The sequence below is a fragment of the Ptychodera flava genome, chromosome 3 (genome assembly GCF_041260155.1).
Source record: "Ptychodera flava strain L36383 chromosome 3, AS_Pfla_20210202, whole genome shotgun sequence".
In the NCBI taxonomy this organism is placed as follows: domain Eukaryota; kingdom Metazoa; phylum Hemichordata; class Enteropneusta; family Ptychoderidae; genus Ptychodera; species Ptychodera flava.
Genome location: NC_091930.1, coordinates 42522706 through 42540955, shown reverse-complemented (window position 1 = coordinate 42540955; position 18250 = coordinate 42522706). Strand labels below are relative to the sequence as shown.

Genomic DNA, 18250 nt, shown 5'->3' with positions numbered 1-18250 from the left:
GTGTTTTCGTATTGAGGGAAAGAACGAAAGTGGTGAAGTCCGACACCACCCCGTGGTCCTGTGTATGCACTGTTTTCGGACACAGGTTTCCAGAGAATTTCCCTAATCTAAGGTTTTTTTACCTCTGGTTTTTCCTGGACGGCACAGGTGACGCGGGTAATACATTTCAACCGCTTCCGCCACGCATTAGCTCCCGCACCCAGTTATAATGTGTACTGTATACTTTGCTCTACTTGTCTGTAATAAAGCTGCCCCTCTGGCTGATCCCAAGCTGCCCCTCTGGCTGATCCATCATTAATGAATGAATGGAGTGGAAACGTAATTCATTTATTAGAATGAGAGTATAGAGAAGACAAACAACTTCAGACGGACAGTGACAACGCCCTCTAACACAATTGCTAACGAGTCGTTTGTTTTCTTGTTTCGAAACTTTGGGACCAAGCTTACAAAAAATGTCCGGAGATATTGTCTTTGAAAAGTATCCATCTGTATATCTATATTTCGTAATGATATTCCAAAGCGGCAAATTTAAAAACTTTCAATATGGAGAAACTTTTTTCAAATGATAGCCCCTGTATATATCCTGAACTTATTTCCTTAATCTCGGAGCAAAACCGGAGCAAGATATCGATTTGTACACAAAGTATGCCATGGGCAGGTTACCGTGATATGGGTCAAAGGTGAGCTAAATACCACGTCCACGCGACGCGTATGTAATCTTAAGTTTGATAGGCTGTGACGTGCATTCGTTGGTTCCAAAGTTCCCGACAACATTTTGTGCCAGCTACAGCGAGGGCTTTCCGTATCCTTCCCGGGCCAGCCTTCACCTCGACAGAGTGGGTTTTGGTTTTCATACCGTCCATAAAAATCGCAATTCAAATGCGGAATTAATTGTAAAATCTGTCGATCGGGAAGTGATATCTCCTAGATCGTAACAACGCGAGAATGTCAAACAAGTCGTTGTCACGTGATATTAGGATATGACGTCATGTCGTTCACTGCAGACAAAGGTATTAGCTTATACTGATGGTACAGGTTATCCGCCGATGAAAAATCGCATTCACAATTGTCGATTTTCGACGGTTCTTGTAATTTATGCGATAGGAGACAATGTGAATGTATATACATATTGCCGAGAATCTCGTAACTACCAAAGGATCTCGAGTGGATACAGTAAAATCTTCCTGACGTCACGACAAAGGTAAGCCATTTCAACGATTAGTCGTGTTGCTGGAATTATCCGAGTCGCCTGGTCTACTAGTACTTGCAGTAGTTGAGCGGACCACGTAATGACTAGGGCGAAACTTGATAATGATGTACACATCAAATATACACAAGATCTGGAGTCGTTTGGAAACCGAATTGATTTGCCCTAGATTCTGTCTTCAGGATTTCCACTACCGTTATAATTCACGTGGAGTGCCCCCTGTAGCTTCGCCGGATATTATGATAGGCAAGCAGTTGACTTTGCCCCAATGTTGTTGTGATAAGGTTCGAACAAGCAAGTCTGAGTTCTCCTTTCGGCGCTTTACACGTGCTTCCCTAAGGTCTCGGCGCGTCGTGGTTTGCAATATGTTGAGTTGTGATACGAGTTTTAAAGCGTCACTTCAGTACTTTCGCCACACATAATCTTTCATTCACAAACTGGCCTCTACCCATCACAGTTTGGTTTGTTGACAAATGAATCATCAAAAGCGACTTACTTCAAGAAAAGAAGGAAGTTTTCGAATATAAAATGCTAGCGATACAGAACCAAAACCAAGTTTTTTACATAAATTGCATTTAAGGCTGGTGGAGTGTATAAACAATCGCAAATGGCTGTGTGGATATTGATTCAGGAGGTCACCATACATGTACACACAGAGCGACAATGTAACGAGTTCTCAGGTTCTCGAACTGAGCGACACAGAAATGCGCGGTATTTCTTCGAAATGGCGGCAATTCAACGGCAGACAACCCATAACCCGCGTAACAGTTACAATGTAGCAAAACAATATTGAATGATTAAAATAGCGATGGCACTCATTTGGACAACACATATGCTGTCATCATGATCTAATACATCTGTAATGGCATCACATTCCTCGATCATCGAGGAACTTTCCACAGACAGTGATTTAGAATTTCTGACAATAATCCCTGTCCTATGACAGAATTAGAGAGAGATAAACCCAAAACAGAAATGTTATTGTTCTTCAGTCAGACGGATAGGAATGTTATCGGCATGGAGAGAATGGTTTTTATCATATTCGGCATATGTTTGATACAGTAGTTTACCGCTCACTCAGTGGTGACTCGATATTTCACAGGCCAAGGTTCAACAGCGTTCCTGTGTAAATATTACACAATTAAGATAATGGTCAAAGTAGCCATTAATAAAAACACAAAAACAATACAGTCCTCTTATGATAAGTAGTGGTCATTTGTTCAGTACGTCTAAGAAACAATGGCGACATTGAATTGAAACGCTGAGCAATTGCGTTCGAGATTTTGCATCCTGTGCTGGCTCAGTCAAAAACACAGTACTCTACACAAGTGTCAAGATATTAAATCAACAATTAGCCGTTTCCTGCAACATTCCGCCTGGAAATAGTTTAGACCGGTTTAATTTTATTTGTATCTTTTATTTCAGTTGGTTATTGAGACCAACGAAAAACGGCAAAATTTGAGAATTCTACGCTCTCTTTTTGAAGCTTCGAAAAAGTATCTGAGTCGGTAGGTTTATAACATGGCAGGTAAAAGTGGCGGAAAACATAATTTTCATTTATTTCGCGCTTTGAAAGACTTGTGCTATCACAGACAAACATAGATGTCTATGTTTGTCTGTAGTGCTATTGAAAGAGGTCTCAAATAAGCTTTGGATATAGTCAACACATCCTAGTGAAGACACGGAAAATAACGAATTTGTCATGATGCTTATTGCAATAAAAATTTGATTGTATTCAACAGCACTACTTTCTATGAAATTCTAACATACAATGAACAATGTTATAAGGCGAAGTTCATGAGATCTTTAACAATAACGAGGCAAAAATTTTTCGGGAAATTGTGCTAATAAAGCTTAACGAGACACAGATTTCCTGAATCTCAAAACCTCACTGTTGATCGCTGGCCTGAAATCTTTTTTGTTGATATATTTTGAAACTCTCTGAGCAAATTAACGGCATCCTTGTGTTTTTTGAGACAATAAAATAACTAAGCTTATGCTTCCTACTGAGCCAACAAAGAGACGGGTCGCCATTTTGGTGCAAATATCAGTAAATTTGCCGGTATTTTCCCACTCAATACATCACTAATTATTGATTGTACCAGTTTGAACCGTTAGTTTCGTTCTTTTTATGACGTAATAAATAAAGTATTGTACAGTATCGCTCGGTGATGTGTCTGCAAAGTTTCGACGGGCGTACCATTACCTTAAAGAAGGGTCAGGTGTCATTATCGATCAAGAGGAAGACAGGTTTCACTTCTCTATACGTAAAATGAAAACAGTTAAAGGGCCAGTAATGCTAACTTTTGATGAATTTTTTCTTTGTTTTTATTTTGTACATCAATTGCAACTTCTTATTCTACTCCCCAAAGAATGTTGAAACACTCACTATTTAGCTTGTCAACTTAGCATCTATATGTGTAAAATGCATCGTTATTGTTTACATTGGAATTCAAGTCCAGATCAGAAGTCCCTTTTCAACGATAGCAATTGCAGTTTACAACCATAGGGCTGAGTTGACAAGCTGAACAATGTGTATATCAACATTCTTTGGGGAGTAGAACAAGGAATTATGGTTCACATTCAAAAATAGTGAAAAAATTATCAAAAGTTGGCACTATACTGGCCCTTTAATCATTAAATCCATGAAAAATAAGTGGCAAAAGGACATGACATTCCCAAAACCCAATTCCCGTATGTGAAGCCGCATGCGTTGAAATCCCTCACTTAAAAATCGATAAGTAAAGCCAAAATAGCTGCGAACGTGTTGTAAACTGATCTCAAAATATCTTCAGTTTTCTAAGACATCTCTTTGAATAAGACCTAATAAAGACTGAAAAAATGTATAACACTGTCATAACGTCGAAAGTGGCATGTAAATTCAAACGTTTTAACATCATTTTAGATTTCCCGCCATTTTCAAAAAATAATCTATATGACAGAGAAAATAAAGATTACAACAACAAAATGTTGGCCATCGTGTGTTGTGCATTCAAGTAAATGGCATCATGCTTGTTTCTGGTAGGACAAAGATGTGTGTGTAGGAAGTACTGTGTTTTTTGTACTATTCTTGGGGACGCCATGTTATGAGCGCGGCACCCGTTCATTATTTAACCTGTTAAAAGTGTAGGCTTGATCCAAATCAGCGAGCAGTGATACTTCTATATAAATGTCCTTCAGTTAGCACATTTACACAATCCAACTTTGGTTTGAAAATAAAATCATGAAAATAATGTATAAAATTTGCAGCTATTGGGGCTTTAAATAATACATGAAGTGTACATATTTGGTATCAAGAATAACGTTAATAAATGCAGACATGTCATTAAAACTGTGTAATATTACCATGAAGAGAGAACACGTCTGTCCTTGATATTCATCATTCATTTCCTGTTTTCGCTGTACATGAAGGCCAATGGCCTGTAGTACTGAATAAATATCACTTACTTACTCACTCACTTACTTAGTCAACACCTATCTATTAAACAGCCATCAGTTGTAGTGCTATTAGTACATGTATGTTTGAATCACGTGCGAGTGGTTTAATCTGAATTAATATTGCAATAGTATTATCACAGTCCTTCTTAAATATAACGAGTATCGGTAATGACGTACACTTCGCATCGTTAATCACATCTCGTAGCATTCGTAATAATGCTGTATATACTGAGTCAAAGAAGGCTGATAGTAGAAAGTTGTTAACCCATTTAAAATAAAGCGGCGTCCTTTACTATAATTGACGTCTGCCGTTCTTAGATCATTCTGAAAACAAATGAACAGATAATAAAACAAATGGCTAAGTATGGCATTTCGTTTGTGATTCATTAGATGTACATTTAAACATGTTAAATATACGATACTGATCTACACTGATATACTGTCGTCACAATCTACCGTGACTAATTGAATATTTACCAACTGACAAGTGGGCGAGGTGCTGATATCACTGCCATTGCGATTGAGTTAATCATTAAACAAGAGCTGAACATGTTTCGATACACTAAAATGGCTGCCGGTGTCACTGTTCACAGTGTGGCCTGACAGATAAGAAACTGATGGGGTCATGTTAGCCAAACAAAACGTTTACCGAGGTCATAACAGCACGATGCATCGAAAAATTACAGAGAAAATAATATTTGTTTTATTGTAATTTTAACCGGCCGGGTTCGAGGCTGCGAGTGGGACGCTCCTGGGACGAGGCCACCTTAATGTTAACCTCAATTGGCTTCGACCTTCGAGCGTTGTGGATGCATGAAAAAAAATTACAAATGATTTAAATTCAGTTGGGAAGTCCGGTTTTATGTGTAGGGGGTGTTGCTGTTTAAAATTCATAAACACAAGATATGTGAGAGGGTAGGAATCTACTTTGTCGGTTCATTGATATAGGCAATTGAAAAGTTGCTTATATGTAACTGTGTTTGTCTACACACTTGACATAGATCCCAGTCCCTCCAACTGCGCCTAAACATCCATTCCTGCGCGATGAAATAACCACCTGCGGATAAATCTAAGCAGACCCATTCCACTTGACAAGTCGAGTGGGCGCTAATTATTTGCGGGATCTCTTTCGGTCTTTTAAACAAACATCCATGCCACTATTTACGGCGCTTTGTTCTCCGTCCCAGGGCAGCATACATGTATCGTATCACATCGCAGCCCAAACGTACGGCAGACTCCTGTTTTCGCACACAGATGGGCAACTTCTTGAGTACCCTCTACCGCAGGATTACCACCATCCACTCCCAGACTGTCAGGAGCGTGACCAACCTGCAGATTGATGAGTTGTTAAAGGTGAATTTGACGGCAGCTTTGGATCTTTTTCAGAGACACTTTGTGTTCGTGTCGGCTACATGGACGATCTACCCTTTTTAGATCACCACAGTGTGGTAGGCGATTCTATCCAGTGTCAAACTTTCGTGATTCGTACTCAAACGAGCCAGCATCCAACGAAGATTCCTGTGAAAACTTCATTTGCTACAGAAAGCCTGAACACAGGTTGTGTCTTCAAACAGCCTGCTTTTGCTGTTACGGTAGCAGCAGTATAACACTTAGGCTATTAAATGACCGTTTATTAGTCCATTGTAGCCGGAGACATCGACATTGATAAGTTAATAGGAAAAAATCAGATTAAAAAGAAATCGAGTTAGCTTACAATACTACATGATGTAATACATTCAAGTTGATATATTTCATGATCTGGTCGTCTTCGCGTTCGTGAACGTTATGGCATTCGAAGTGTTGTCAAGTGTGGTAAATTATGTGATCATATTGCCATTTCTTGTCACCAAAAAACGATTATTCACGCTACATTCTATGCTTGACCGATGTCGGCGTGTATTTAAGCTTAATCATGCTTGGCGTTATGATCGATATACCCCTACATTAAAGTTCAAACACCACCATGCCATTCACCTTAATCTGTGGCAAGCGGTCACTGGACCAGTAGTGGAAACATGCCCACGTGATACTAACCAACCAATTGGGAATGAAACTGGCGGAAAATTAGGTAGATTTCTACGTACAGTTTTTGCCAGTCATTTTTGAGGCATACGCTGTACCATAGCAGCTCGCGATTCGATAAAGAGACTGTGCGCTGTGTGTGGTAGTTCTGATATTAACTCCTTGAGTGCTGTAATTTTTCCCGCCACACATTTTAGTGCAACATTTCCTCAATTTTTGTGAATTTTTCTTTTGATAATTTTGGACCGAATGGACATTGCATTTTTATCAAATTTGGTGAAAATCTTAAAAAAAACTGACTAGGGTATATTTTATAAAGGTGACAATAACTGACTTTGCCGCTCAAAGGGTTACAGCGGAAAGTCATAGGGCAATACAGTTCTTATTGTTCTAAGACGACAGGAGGTATTGTTAAGTATTTAATTGCAGGGCTTCGGTCGTAATTATTCTCTTACAAACAGGTTGACAGTCAAGTAGATATCTCGACGGCTATGAGACTATCTAGATAGTAATAGTTCAACGATTTTATAAATAGATGCTGTAGTGTAAAATATAAAACTGGTACTGGGAAAATTTGTTTTCAAACGCGATTAGAAATAACATTATTAGCAGTGATATTAATCCGTTGGCCTTCTCTTCTATTTCAGTCTGGTGAGATGGGTGCAGCATTATCAGGACGGGTTGTCCATAAAGAGATGGATGATCGCTTTCTGCAGTGTCCGATATGTCTAGAAAGATTCCAGAAGCCCAAAATCCTACCATGCTTCCATTCATTCTGCGAGACTTGCATAGCGTCTGACGCAGAGAGGAGAAAGAGGCCAAAGTGTCCCCTCTGCAGGAAAACGTTCATGATACCGAAGGCGGGCGTGCAGGCGATGGCGGACAACCAGCTCCTGAACAATTTGCTGGAGTTGGTCTCGCGGTCCGAGAGCAAGTACGGCGGCAAGATGTGCGAGAGCTGCTCCAAGTATCCGGTGGCGTCGTACTGTATCGAGTGTGGTCAGTCTTTCTGCACTGGTTGCACTGACAGTCACGGCAAGATCCGCGTTACCAGGAACCACAAACTGGTCACTATGGAAGAATTCGAGATCATGCACAGCGACGAGTCACCCTTTATGAAACCGGTTATCTGTCCAAGCCACGAGGGCAACCAACTAAAACTCTATTGTCGAACGTGCGAGATACCCATATGCCTGGAGTGTTCTGTGTACGAACATTCAAAACCCGATCACGATCATGAAGAGATAGACGAAGCAGCCGCCTTGACGAGATCGAAGGTTGAAGACCTGAAGAGCTTCCTGCAACGCGAGATCTCGACGATAGACAGGACTATGACGCTGCTAACGGAAATGACGAAAGAGCTCGAAGAAGCCAATGAGAACGCAGGGCACGACATGAGCGACCACTTCACTAAATTAGATTGCAGATAGATCAGCAGGAGCAAGAGCTGCAGGAAGAGTTGAGCGGGAATACGGAAGCAGGATGAAAACCTTGAAAGCAAAATTGGAAAAGCTGAAGAAGCTGAGGGGAAAACTACGACGGGTGTCGGTCGTTCGCGGAAGACTTGTTGAAACAGAGCAACGAAGTCGGGATACTGTGCCTGGAGAAGCAGCTTGACGAACGCGTGAAAAAGTTCCCCGAGGAAGACATCGAGCAGATCCCGGTGTTGGTGGCACTGAAATTTGAGAAAAGCAAGAGTGTGGAGAAGAAGGTCGTCAAAGACAAATTGGGTAAGATAGTGACCGGTGAAAGAAAGAAGAAACGTGAAGCCCCTTTGATTTGTCCGACTTTTGAACTATTTTCATCATTCGGAAAACACGGTGAAGACGATGGGCAATTCCATTACCCCGATGGGGTAGCAATCATGCCAGACGGCAACCTAGTCGTCGCTGACACCGGAAACGGGCGTATCCAGCTTTTCGACAGAGACGGCGAATTCCTGAAGATGTTCACCATCCCCGAGATGGAGATGAAGTGGTTCCCATGGCAATAGAGGTGCTGAACCAAGACGAGCTGATCGTGTCCGACTTTGCCAACAAGACCGTGATAATCTGCGATTTGGAGGGCAAAGTCAAGATGATATTTTGGGACGAGGATCGTCTTAAGAGACCCTGTGGTATTGTCAGCTGTGACAGAAAGGGCGTCTTCTACATATCTGATATTACCACGAACTGTATTCAGGTCTTTTCAAGGTATGGGTCTTTTCGGGACACGATGGCACATGAAGGCGACGGGGATGGTGAAGTCCTCCGGCCTTGCTTCATGGCGAGGAACAGCCGCGGGAGCATCATAATCGCCGACAATCAGAATAACCGTGTCCAGGTGTACGACAAGGACGGAAAGTACTCTCACAAATTCGGCCAACAGGGAGACGCGGATGGCGAGTTCCAGCATCCGAGAGGCATTGCCCTGGATAAGAGCGACAACATCTTCGTGACCAGCGACGACAAAGTGCAAATGTTCACTCCTGACGGGCAATTCATCTGTCGGGTCGATGCCGCCGAAGACGAACTGAACGTTCCAAGGGGAGTGGTTGTCACTTCTGATGACCCATATAAAGTCATTGTCACGGACAGCCAAAACCACCGGGTTGTCATCTTTAAACAGAAAAAATAGATTACAAACGGATGACTTAGCCATCGAGAATACATTGTGTTTGGCCGAGAAAATAAGAGAGAGATTCGTTTCTGGTCCTAAGTTGACAGTTCACAAAACAAATGCAGTGATACAATTATGTTGTTGTTTTGTCTTATCTTTTCTCTACACCTCTTTGGTTTCAGGTTTCGGCAACAGGTTTTGTTAACTTTGTTCTTATTGCAAATTATGTTTTCTTTCTACATCGTATTTTATGAGTTTGAAGGACGGGAAGAGAGAAAACTGTCTGTGTGACTTGCCATTAATTTTCCTGCTGCGACACATTACTTGCTTTCAAATATTGTTACTGCGTCAACAGTTTATTTAAGGAGAACTACTATGGATAGGATTTTTGCCGAAGATACCAAGGACGATGGGGGCATGAGGCGTAAGTTTATGACCAGAAAGAACTCTTTTTTGTAACTTATCGTGATAGACAAATTTCGGCAACTTTTTTCACCCGAGCAGCTGTATTTTAATTACAAGCCGAAAGAGCGTTTATTCCCACGCACATTGTATAAATACGCGGTGAACATTTAATGACTGATGTCATTGACTGTGAAACTGAACTTTGAAATCGTACACACCTTGAACTATCTTCGCTCCTGTCGCTGTGTTGCTTTTATTTTCCTTGAACCGTGTCAGGCGGATTCCCTCTAAAAGTGGGCAGTGATCATTTGTGGTAATGTTAGCGTTTTACATTTTTGCTGGTTTTACTCCAATGATTATATGTTGTCATGGCTGCCTGCCTGCAAAGGGTTTGTTGTTGTGAAGTGCGCCATCTCGGCCAATTATGGTTTTGCACGCAACAACGTTCATGTTTTCTGACATCTGCGATGTTGTTTAGCAAAAGTTCAACAGTGCTCGTCGGCAAGGTGAATAGAGTACAGGAACAACAAAATAGCACTAAACTTTGTTCAACAAGTCTGTGATTTGAATGAGTTGTTGAAACCGTCGTATTTATGTTTCTTTTCGTTTGATTGTTAACATAGTGTGCGCCTCATAAGTGCAAGATTTAAAGGGAAGGTGTCGTCGGAACTCTGCTCAAAGGTTGCCAGGGACTCCACGACCGATGTAAACACTGTTCCCAGGGTACGCTGGCGATTGATTACAGTTAAAATATTTTGTTGACAATGAATATCATACAATTTAAATGTTGCGGCCATGTTGACGTGGTGTACCAGATACCACGCATAAAATACGTTGTTTATAAACAAGAAAGTCGCACACGCGCAGTTCCGACGACACCCTCCCCGGTTATGCTCAAATTTGAGAGTCCGAATATCTGTCCCTGGGGCATGTTATACCTTTAACTGTACAGTAGGCCTACGGCTGCACGCGATGTCTATAAAAGGAACTGCATGGCGTTCAGCCGATCGTAATGCGCATACTCTTTAGCCAACTTAAATGGTACTGAAGCATTTTCATGTGAAACAATAAAGAGACATACATGGACAGTTATTGTACGTGACGTCATTTATATCAACTTTGACCAAGTCCAACATAACACAGTTAGCAATACATAAGGCCAATTTACCATTATATGACCCGTACCAAGAATGGAAGTTTGAAATTTCTAATCACTGTATGATGCTCATCTTTTAGGTAGTATGCGCTTCAAAAGTGAAAGACTTAAACCTTTGCTAAAACTTTGCTTTAGGAATATTGCAACCATTCTCTTTCAAAGTCAAGAACAAAAATAGGGATCAAATGTTGGCACAAAAGACAAAAATTACATAAGCTTTACCGATATTTGAAATTTAAAATGGCCGCTTCCATTGCGTTATACTCTATGGAGAGAAAAAACCCATTAATTGTCAATTTTTGAAAAACTAAGACTGTGAAAACGTTTTTTTATACCAAGAGTTTTAAAATAAAGGCAAACAAGTGGTAGATCAGAAAAAAATAATAAAACTTTGAGCGTCCAAATATTCGTCCCCGAGGCGCGCATTCTACCTTAAGGTAGTATGCACCTCGAAAGTGAAAGACTTAAACTTTTGCTCAAACTTTCCTTAAAGGATCTTTCAGCCATTCTCTTTCAAAATCATGAATAAAAATCGGGGGTCACCGTGCAAATTTTGGTACTAGAGAAACAAATTATCCAAGATTTACCGATATTTGAAATTCAAAATGGCCGCCATCCCTGTGTTAACTCTACGGAGAAAAAAATAATTTTTTCGATTTTTGAAAAACTAAGACGGTGAAAAGTTTTCTTACGCCAAGAGTTTTAAAATGAACGCCAACAAGTGGTAGATCAGAAAAGAATAATAAAAGTTTGGGCGTCCAAATATCCGTTTCCGAGGCGCATTCTACGTTAAAGGGGACAGCAGCTGTTTTTGATAATGCGGCTGCATTATTTTTGTTCTATTGGGTGAATACAGTTTGGTGAAAACATTCGATTGATTTTTCTCTGAAAAAAAATGAATTCTTGTCATGACCGAAATCTAGTTTTGTCAAAATAGAATGGATATGGCGACTGTGTTTGCGGCATTGGCAAGTTGGACATCGATGTATTTCAACATGACTCATGTGGGCGAAGGAAAAATATTATACAAATAGGACCAAGGAAATGGGCCGGGATCACAAAGCACGGCAAATAGAACACTTATGCGGAAAAAAAGAAAAGTTGATCGCCTGTTTTATCAGAAAATCCAGGTCCGCCTCGGTAATTATGGTCATTTTATCCGTTGATATGTAGTTGAAGTAAATATATAAACTACTGTATTTTACTTTTGTTGGGATAGTATTTGATGTTGCCTTTCAACTTGTTCACAAAACTTTTAACACGTGGTAGGAGAAAAAAATTAATATTCTTTAGAGAAGTTACATGTGGGCAAATGTAAACACACGCATGAGCAGTGTCTTACAATTTCTGTCGCTGGGGGCGTAGTGCAGCAAGGTGTAACGAGATCGGTCTGTCTAGTCTGTTTAGGTGGACTTGATTGGGGCGACCCGTGTGGACCGGTGCACGCAGGCCAACTAAGTTCGTACCTTGATTGGTTGTGGGATTGTGCGTGCGCATCTATTCTGGGATCCCGACTACAATATTGCGGCCACGTGACGGAAAAAAAACGGTGAAGCTCCGGTCAGGTAAACCGGGGCGCCTCAATCAAGTCCACCCACCATGTCACAGCTCTCCCATACGAGCCGCTGTATATTTGCATTTCAAAGACGGACCACGATTTATTGTCGTTGATCAATCGGAGTCCAAGCTCGGTGAACTCCAGAACTCTTCCCTGTGACAAGAACTGAACTCTCCTGTCCTGAAGTCCAAAGGAAGACAGAGTCAAACTAAAATAAGGCTGTAAAATAAAGCCATCTTACAAACACTTACATACTCACTTTATATTTTTATTATTCAGAAAGTACACCGCTGTTGTAACCTGTAAGAAATAATTCAAATGAAGTCTTCCCGCGTGCCGACAAACGTCCTGGTGATATTTTCTCTCCCCCCAAAACAACAAACAAACAAAACAAACAAAACAAACAAACTTGGCTTTGCTAATGTGTCACAGCAGGATCTTTCGCTTCCCTTTGGTGAATTGACCCATATTACAACAAGAGCTTGCGTAGCTTGGCTTCAAACAGTTGAAGGTTACCCTGGCACACTCCGGAAACGTCGATGTGGTTGAGTTTGTCTTTTTATTTGGGAGGCGCCATGTATTCCTGTCAACGCCATCAATAGACCCATTTTTAGCTCACATTTGGTATACCAATGTGAGGTTATCGTATAAGCTGAAGTCGGTGGCGTGTATGTATGTGTGTATTTATGTATCTACGTACGTATCGTATGTCCGTCAACATCAAAAACTCGCTAACGGCTGCACTTTTTAGCTTGGTATTTGGTGTGTAGATGCATCCTGGGCTATAGATTGGATTTTGTTCAAATGAAATTTACATTGTCCAAATTATGCAAATGAGCGTAAAAGACGTGAAAATGGTCAAAACAAAATAACTTAAGAACCACAGTTTCGATTGCTTTGATAATTAGTGTGCCAGTGGTGGACCTTATACAGTTTTATGTTTACAACTTTTACATGTAAGACACACAAGAACTCATAAGAAATGAAGATCCAGGATAATTCAAGATGTCATAATCACCCAACAGTGGAAGACATTTCGCTATCTGTAACTGCTGCTGTTTACATTCGAATGACAGGATAGCATTTAAATAAACCCCAAGGTTGTAAATAGCTCAACTACTTAACATTTCCTGCCTACTGGCCATTGTAACTCTTTATGTAAATAAGGTCAATATCAAGGCGTGGAAAATTCGACATGGGGGGATGGGGGATATGTAGAAGATTTACGAGGTAGCATTATTTTTTTACCTGATCCTTTGTACATTATATGTCTCCACTCTCCCACTTTTTCTTTTTTTCAAGCCTAATCTGGCTGATTTTTTTATTGACATTTGCCAATGTATGTAGGATCTGCTTGTCCCATTGCTACAGAAGTTGATATACGTGTTTCTAAAGTTGACCTCCAATACCTATGTTGCAGACCTTATTTGCTTTTGTCATTCTTGTTTTTCAGGTTGCGCTGCGTAGAAATTATTGTCATAATGTAGAATTTTGCCATACTTAACAGACAGAAACAACATTCATCGTTAATCTTTGGTACCAATACTAGTATGTAACAATCCCGATCAAATGTGAGCAACACCGTATCATTGGCGATATTTTTCCCTACGATGTTAAAAATTGTTGCCGGTAGTTTCGCTTTCAGTTTTTGCCCGTGGTACAGCTAATCCCACATTCTGTCGGTGTTGCCATAACATAACTGAACCAAAGCCGACTCTTACCACGCAGCCAGAAGGTGTGTCCAATACGTTGGTCTGCCAACTCACAAGTTTTGCTCTATCAAATCGCTTTCTATAACAATGGTTTCGCTGGCCTGCTGTGATAAATCTGCAATGTCTCGTTGCTTCATTCCTCGTTAACTGAGTTGCCGATGAGTAAAACGTTCTTTCCTGCAAAACACCTTGTAGTCAACAGGCCTACAATTTGTTATGGCAACTGTATGGCGCCCGCACTCGAAATGAGCTTGCAAGCATAAAAAGAAACACAGCGCAAGTATGGTACAGACATGAAAGTAAACTACCAATCAAAGGAACGCAGTTAGGTGAATTGATAAAGGGACAGTGCATACAAAAGCAACACTGTGACGTCAGCATGCCATTATTTTATCAAACGTCCGTTGCAAGTAAGCTAGAATCTATATTTATAATTAAGCATGGTTTATCATATGTTGATGCCCGTCCAATGACAACCCAACTTTTGAGTAAAACCTGAACATTAAGTCTTTCTGTTGAACAATTTTGAGGACTGTGCGTGCCAGGCGTCACAGTTGGAGCGGCGACTTCAGGATGATAGCAATACAAGGTGCGCAACGGAAGTGAAAGCTGGTGTGGTTACCGGTACCTCAACTTATGTTTTGTAAAAGATATAGAATGCGCAACGGATACGCGAATGAGATTACCAAATCCCGTGATCAAAATGTTTCTCTTTAAATGTGATATCGTCCGATAAAAAAGTCTTTACGGGAACACCAAGTCTACAATTGCTTGCTCTTACTTACTATGTGTTCAAGGAAGAGGCATCGTGCAATCAAAGCATTGTACATTTAAAACTTGTACCGATTACAAGGTGGACAGAACGCGACGACGGGCGCATTACAAACTGACGGGCAGAATTTCCAATCAGCTTCTTGCCTCGCTCCTATAAATTCAAAAACATGCTATAGAAATATGAGTAACTTTCAAAAGATAATTTCTACTTTACTTCACGTTTCCTGAAACACCAAACTGAAATTAAATTCAATCTACCCACATGACCCTTATGTATAGTTATGTTATTGACAATTTTTTGCAAATCGTGTCCTTAAAGTGCAGTTCAACAAAGACCAATAAATGTCTCCGATTTGAGCAGGACACATGAGAGGCTCGTCACTGTCCCTATAGTTATAAAAGTTGTTACAACCCAAACACAAGCCAAAATTTCTGCGCCAAATGTCAGACAAATAGACATCCTCGCATATACCTAGTGTATTTAATGAAAGGGAACTGAGCAAATAATAAACTAGGTACAAGGTAATGCAATTGCTTTCAACTTGGCGAGACTTAGAAACTTAAACAACCTAAAATGCCATCATTTTTTCAACGAAAATGGTGTGCAGACCCGATCGATGGAATTGCGTGAGCTTGCACCGTCGCGTTGATTATGAACAGCGCCCTCCACCACAGACGTACAACGCATGACGCCGGGTCCCGAAGAGCATCCTTTTTTGCCACAGTTCACAAAGATTTTCGGCGTTGTAGTAGAACAGGGACTCGGGTCGGATAAGCAGCCCGCGAAGGCATAACTGTACGAAACTCCCTCATCGGTTGCCTTACCAAAATTCCTATGTCACGCCTCCCCATAGAAGATAAATATCTACACAGTAGAAAAATCCATATCAGGTTAAGGGTGTCGCCGAGACGTCAAATTTTATCACTGACGATGAAATCATTGCCGGAAAGCAAACATACCCGTTGAGCCCCGCAGATCCGACAGCTTACAGAAGGTAACAGCTTGTCAACGCGCGGGCTTTTATAGCACCGATGTTGATATCTCCTGATCTCAACTGGTACCAAAGAAAGGCAAAACACATGTTCACCTGGTCTCATCGTCAGCAAATTCCTTGTTTAACATATTATCCACGGACTTTAATGCATTAGAGCTTTTTTGTTCAAAAGGAGAGAGAGAGAGAGAGAGAGAGAGAGAGAGAGAGAGAGAGAGAGAGAGAGAGAGAGAGAGAGAGAGAGAGAGAGAGAGAGAGAGAGAGAGAGAGAGACAGACAGACAGACAGACAGACAGACAGACAGAGACGGAGAACAGACAGACGGACATGTAGACAGACAGACAGATCGATAGAGATACAGAGACAGACAGACAGAGACAGACAGACAGAGAGAGAAAGACAAACAGAGGTGTAGAAGAAATGTTTCATTTTTCGAAACGTTCATATTTCTAACTCTACAATAGATCATCAACATCCTCTGTGCGCAGCATAGGGGCTACGTTATGAACATGTTCTAAGACTGTGGGGCTCACAGTTTTGGCAAGTTCCACACAGAAGTTACCATAATTTATACAATTTGTAGAGTTCATAGAAAGCAAGTGGTCAACGTATCACCGCGTCCAGTCTCCGCAATTCAGTCGTGCAAGCTTGATGAAGTTATGAAGAGGAGGGTATGAATATCCAACCAAAATGGATCATCTAACGCTGCGGACAGGTAATATAGTAAGACTCAATTTACAGCTATGAGGCAAAATAGGGTAAAAAAATTTTTAAAGACATCTTCAAAACGGACATTTAATTTTTCTGACATTTGCTACTAATTTTTATCATTACATTGCAGTCGTCAAATTCTTAAATTAGGTAAAATACGACTCGGGGACAGAAATTCGGGCTTTAAAATTTTATCATTTCTCTTCTGATCTACCACTTGTTGGGGCGCATTTTAAAGTTTTGGTGAAAGAAAAGTTTTTACCGTCTTAGGTTTCAATAATCGGAGATTTTATTATTCGCCATAGAGTTAACACAGGGATGACGGCCATTTTGAATTTCAAATATCGGTAAATCTTGGGTAATTTGTTTCTCCAGTACCAAAAGTGAACCTAAGTTTTTATTCTTGATTTTGAAAGAGCATGGTTGAAATATTAATTGCGCGCGCAGTTTGACGGAAGTTTAAGTCTTTCACTTTCGAGGCGCACTCTACCTTAAAGCATAGATGAGCAATGTCTGAAGCAATGGATTGTGGGTCGACGGTACAGCGATACAGAAACGAGGCAACAAGTGGTCTCAACCTAAGAAGTATCCCTAACCCTTGTTGGAATTTCTGTTGAAATGCAGCCTCCCATTGATCGAGTAAAGGATTGGGACTTTGTTTTTCAATAATAGAGCAGGCCAAGTGATTCGGGGGGGGGGGGGGGGACATCGTTCAACATGTTAGAAATAGATTTCAATTGTGTGGGGGTTGAAACTAAAATGACGGTCATCACTGATTTAACTGAGTTCAATTGAAATTCATTGACACTCAAGTCAGAATTTAGTCAATCAATTTTTGTATCCCCCTCCTCGCCCGATCTCATATCATTTGAAAAAGTTCAATATAGTCACATCAACATAAAATCTATTTGCAGAACTTCCTTAAAGAATCCGCGACATTTCGCGGCCAAACGGTTAAAATCGGTACATCGACATATTGGTATCCCGACAGTTACCTAATTCCCTATTTGATTTTTACACCTGCATTTTCGGTCAATCCCTATATATACCAATGTATCGATATCCCATATGACGACCGGCATATCGGATATTCTTGATTATCATGTCCTTTTTTGCCAACCAAACATCTATCTAACTTTTTTTTGGATTTGCAGCATGTGCGGTACATTTGCGGCCATCAATTATTGGAATATGAAACCTAATCATTTAATTTTGAATTAATGTGGGAAATGCGATTTTTTTTTCTGCCACATGTTGAGGGACGTTCGATTCTAACTTTGTTATTGACCAAACACGATTGGAACTAATTCGGGATAATTGGATTTCATATTTTGCAATTTCTCAAAAGTGTTAGGTGCCATATGGCTTACTGTTGCAATATCGCAAATTACTCATAAAACAAGTGTGTAATATGAAAAGAAAAACAGATAAGATTACATTTGTAGATTAAATCGACGTTAATACTTCACCATCCAATTATCTCAAATTAGTTCCAATCATGTTACCACCAATTGTTATCAGAGAACCCCTTGAAGATATCGATTACTGCCAAAGTAGAGCCTCCCTAAAACGTAAACGCGGGCGATTTTATTTGAAGCAGTTCAAGATTGACGGTGATATCATCATTGTAGTGTCTGAAACTCTCCGTAGATGCATAGTACAAATGCGCAATCCAGC

At 40.5% G+C, this 18250-nt stretch overlaps 2 protein-coding genes across 2 annotated transcripts; both read left to right on the top strand.

The window, feature by feature from the left end:
- Positions 1-723: 723 nt before the first annotated feature.
- Positions 724-8097, top strand: LOC139129316 (E3 ubiquitin-protein ligase TRIM56-like). The gene is made up of 2 exons (XM_070694952.1): positions 724-1201; positions 7315-8097. Exon 2 carries the CDS (start codon positions 7324-7326, stop codon positions 8095-8097), a length of 774 nt encoding a protein of 257 aa, XP_070551053.1. The 5' UTR covers positions 724-1201; positions 7315-7323.
- Positions 8098-8650: 553 nt separating this feature from the next.
- On the top strand, positions 8651-9283 carry LOC139129314 (tripartite motif-containing protein 2-like). The gene has a single exon (XM_070694951.1). The coding sequence runs from the start codon at positions 8651-8653 to the stop codon at positions 9281-9283; it is 633 nt and encodes a 210-aa protein (XP_070551052.1).
- The last annotated feature ends 8967 nt before the right edge of the window (positions 9284-18250 follow it).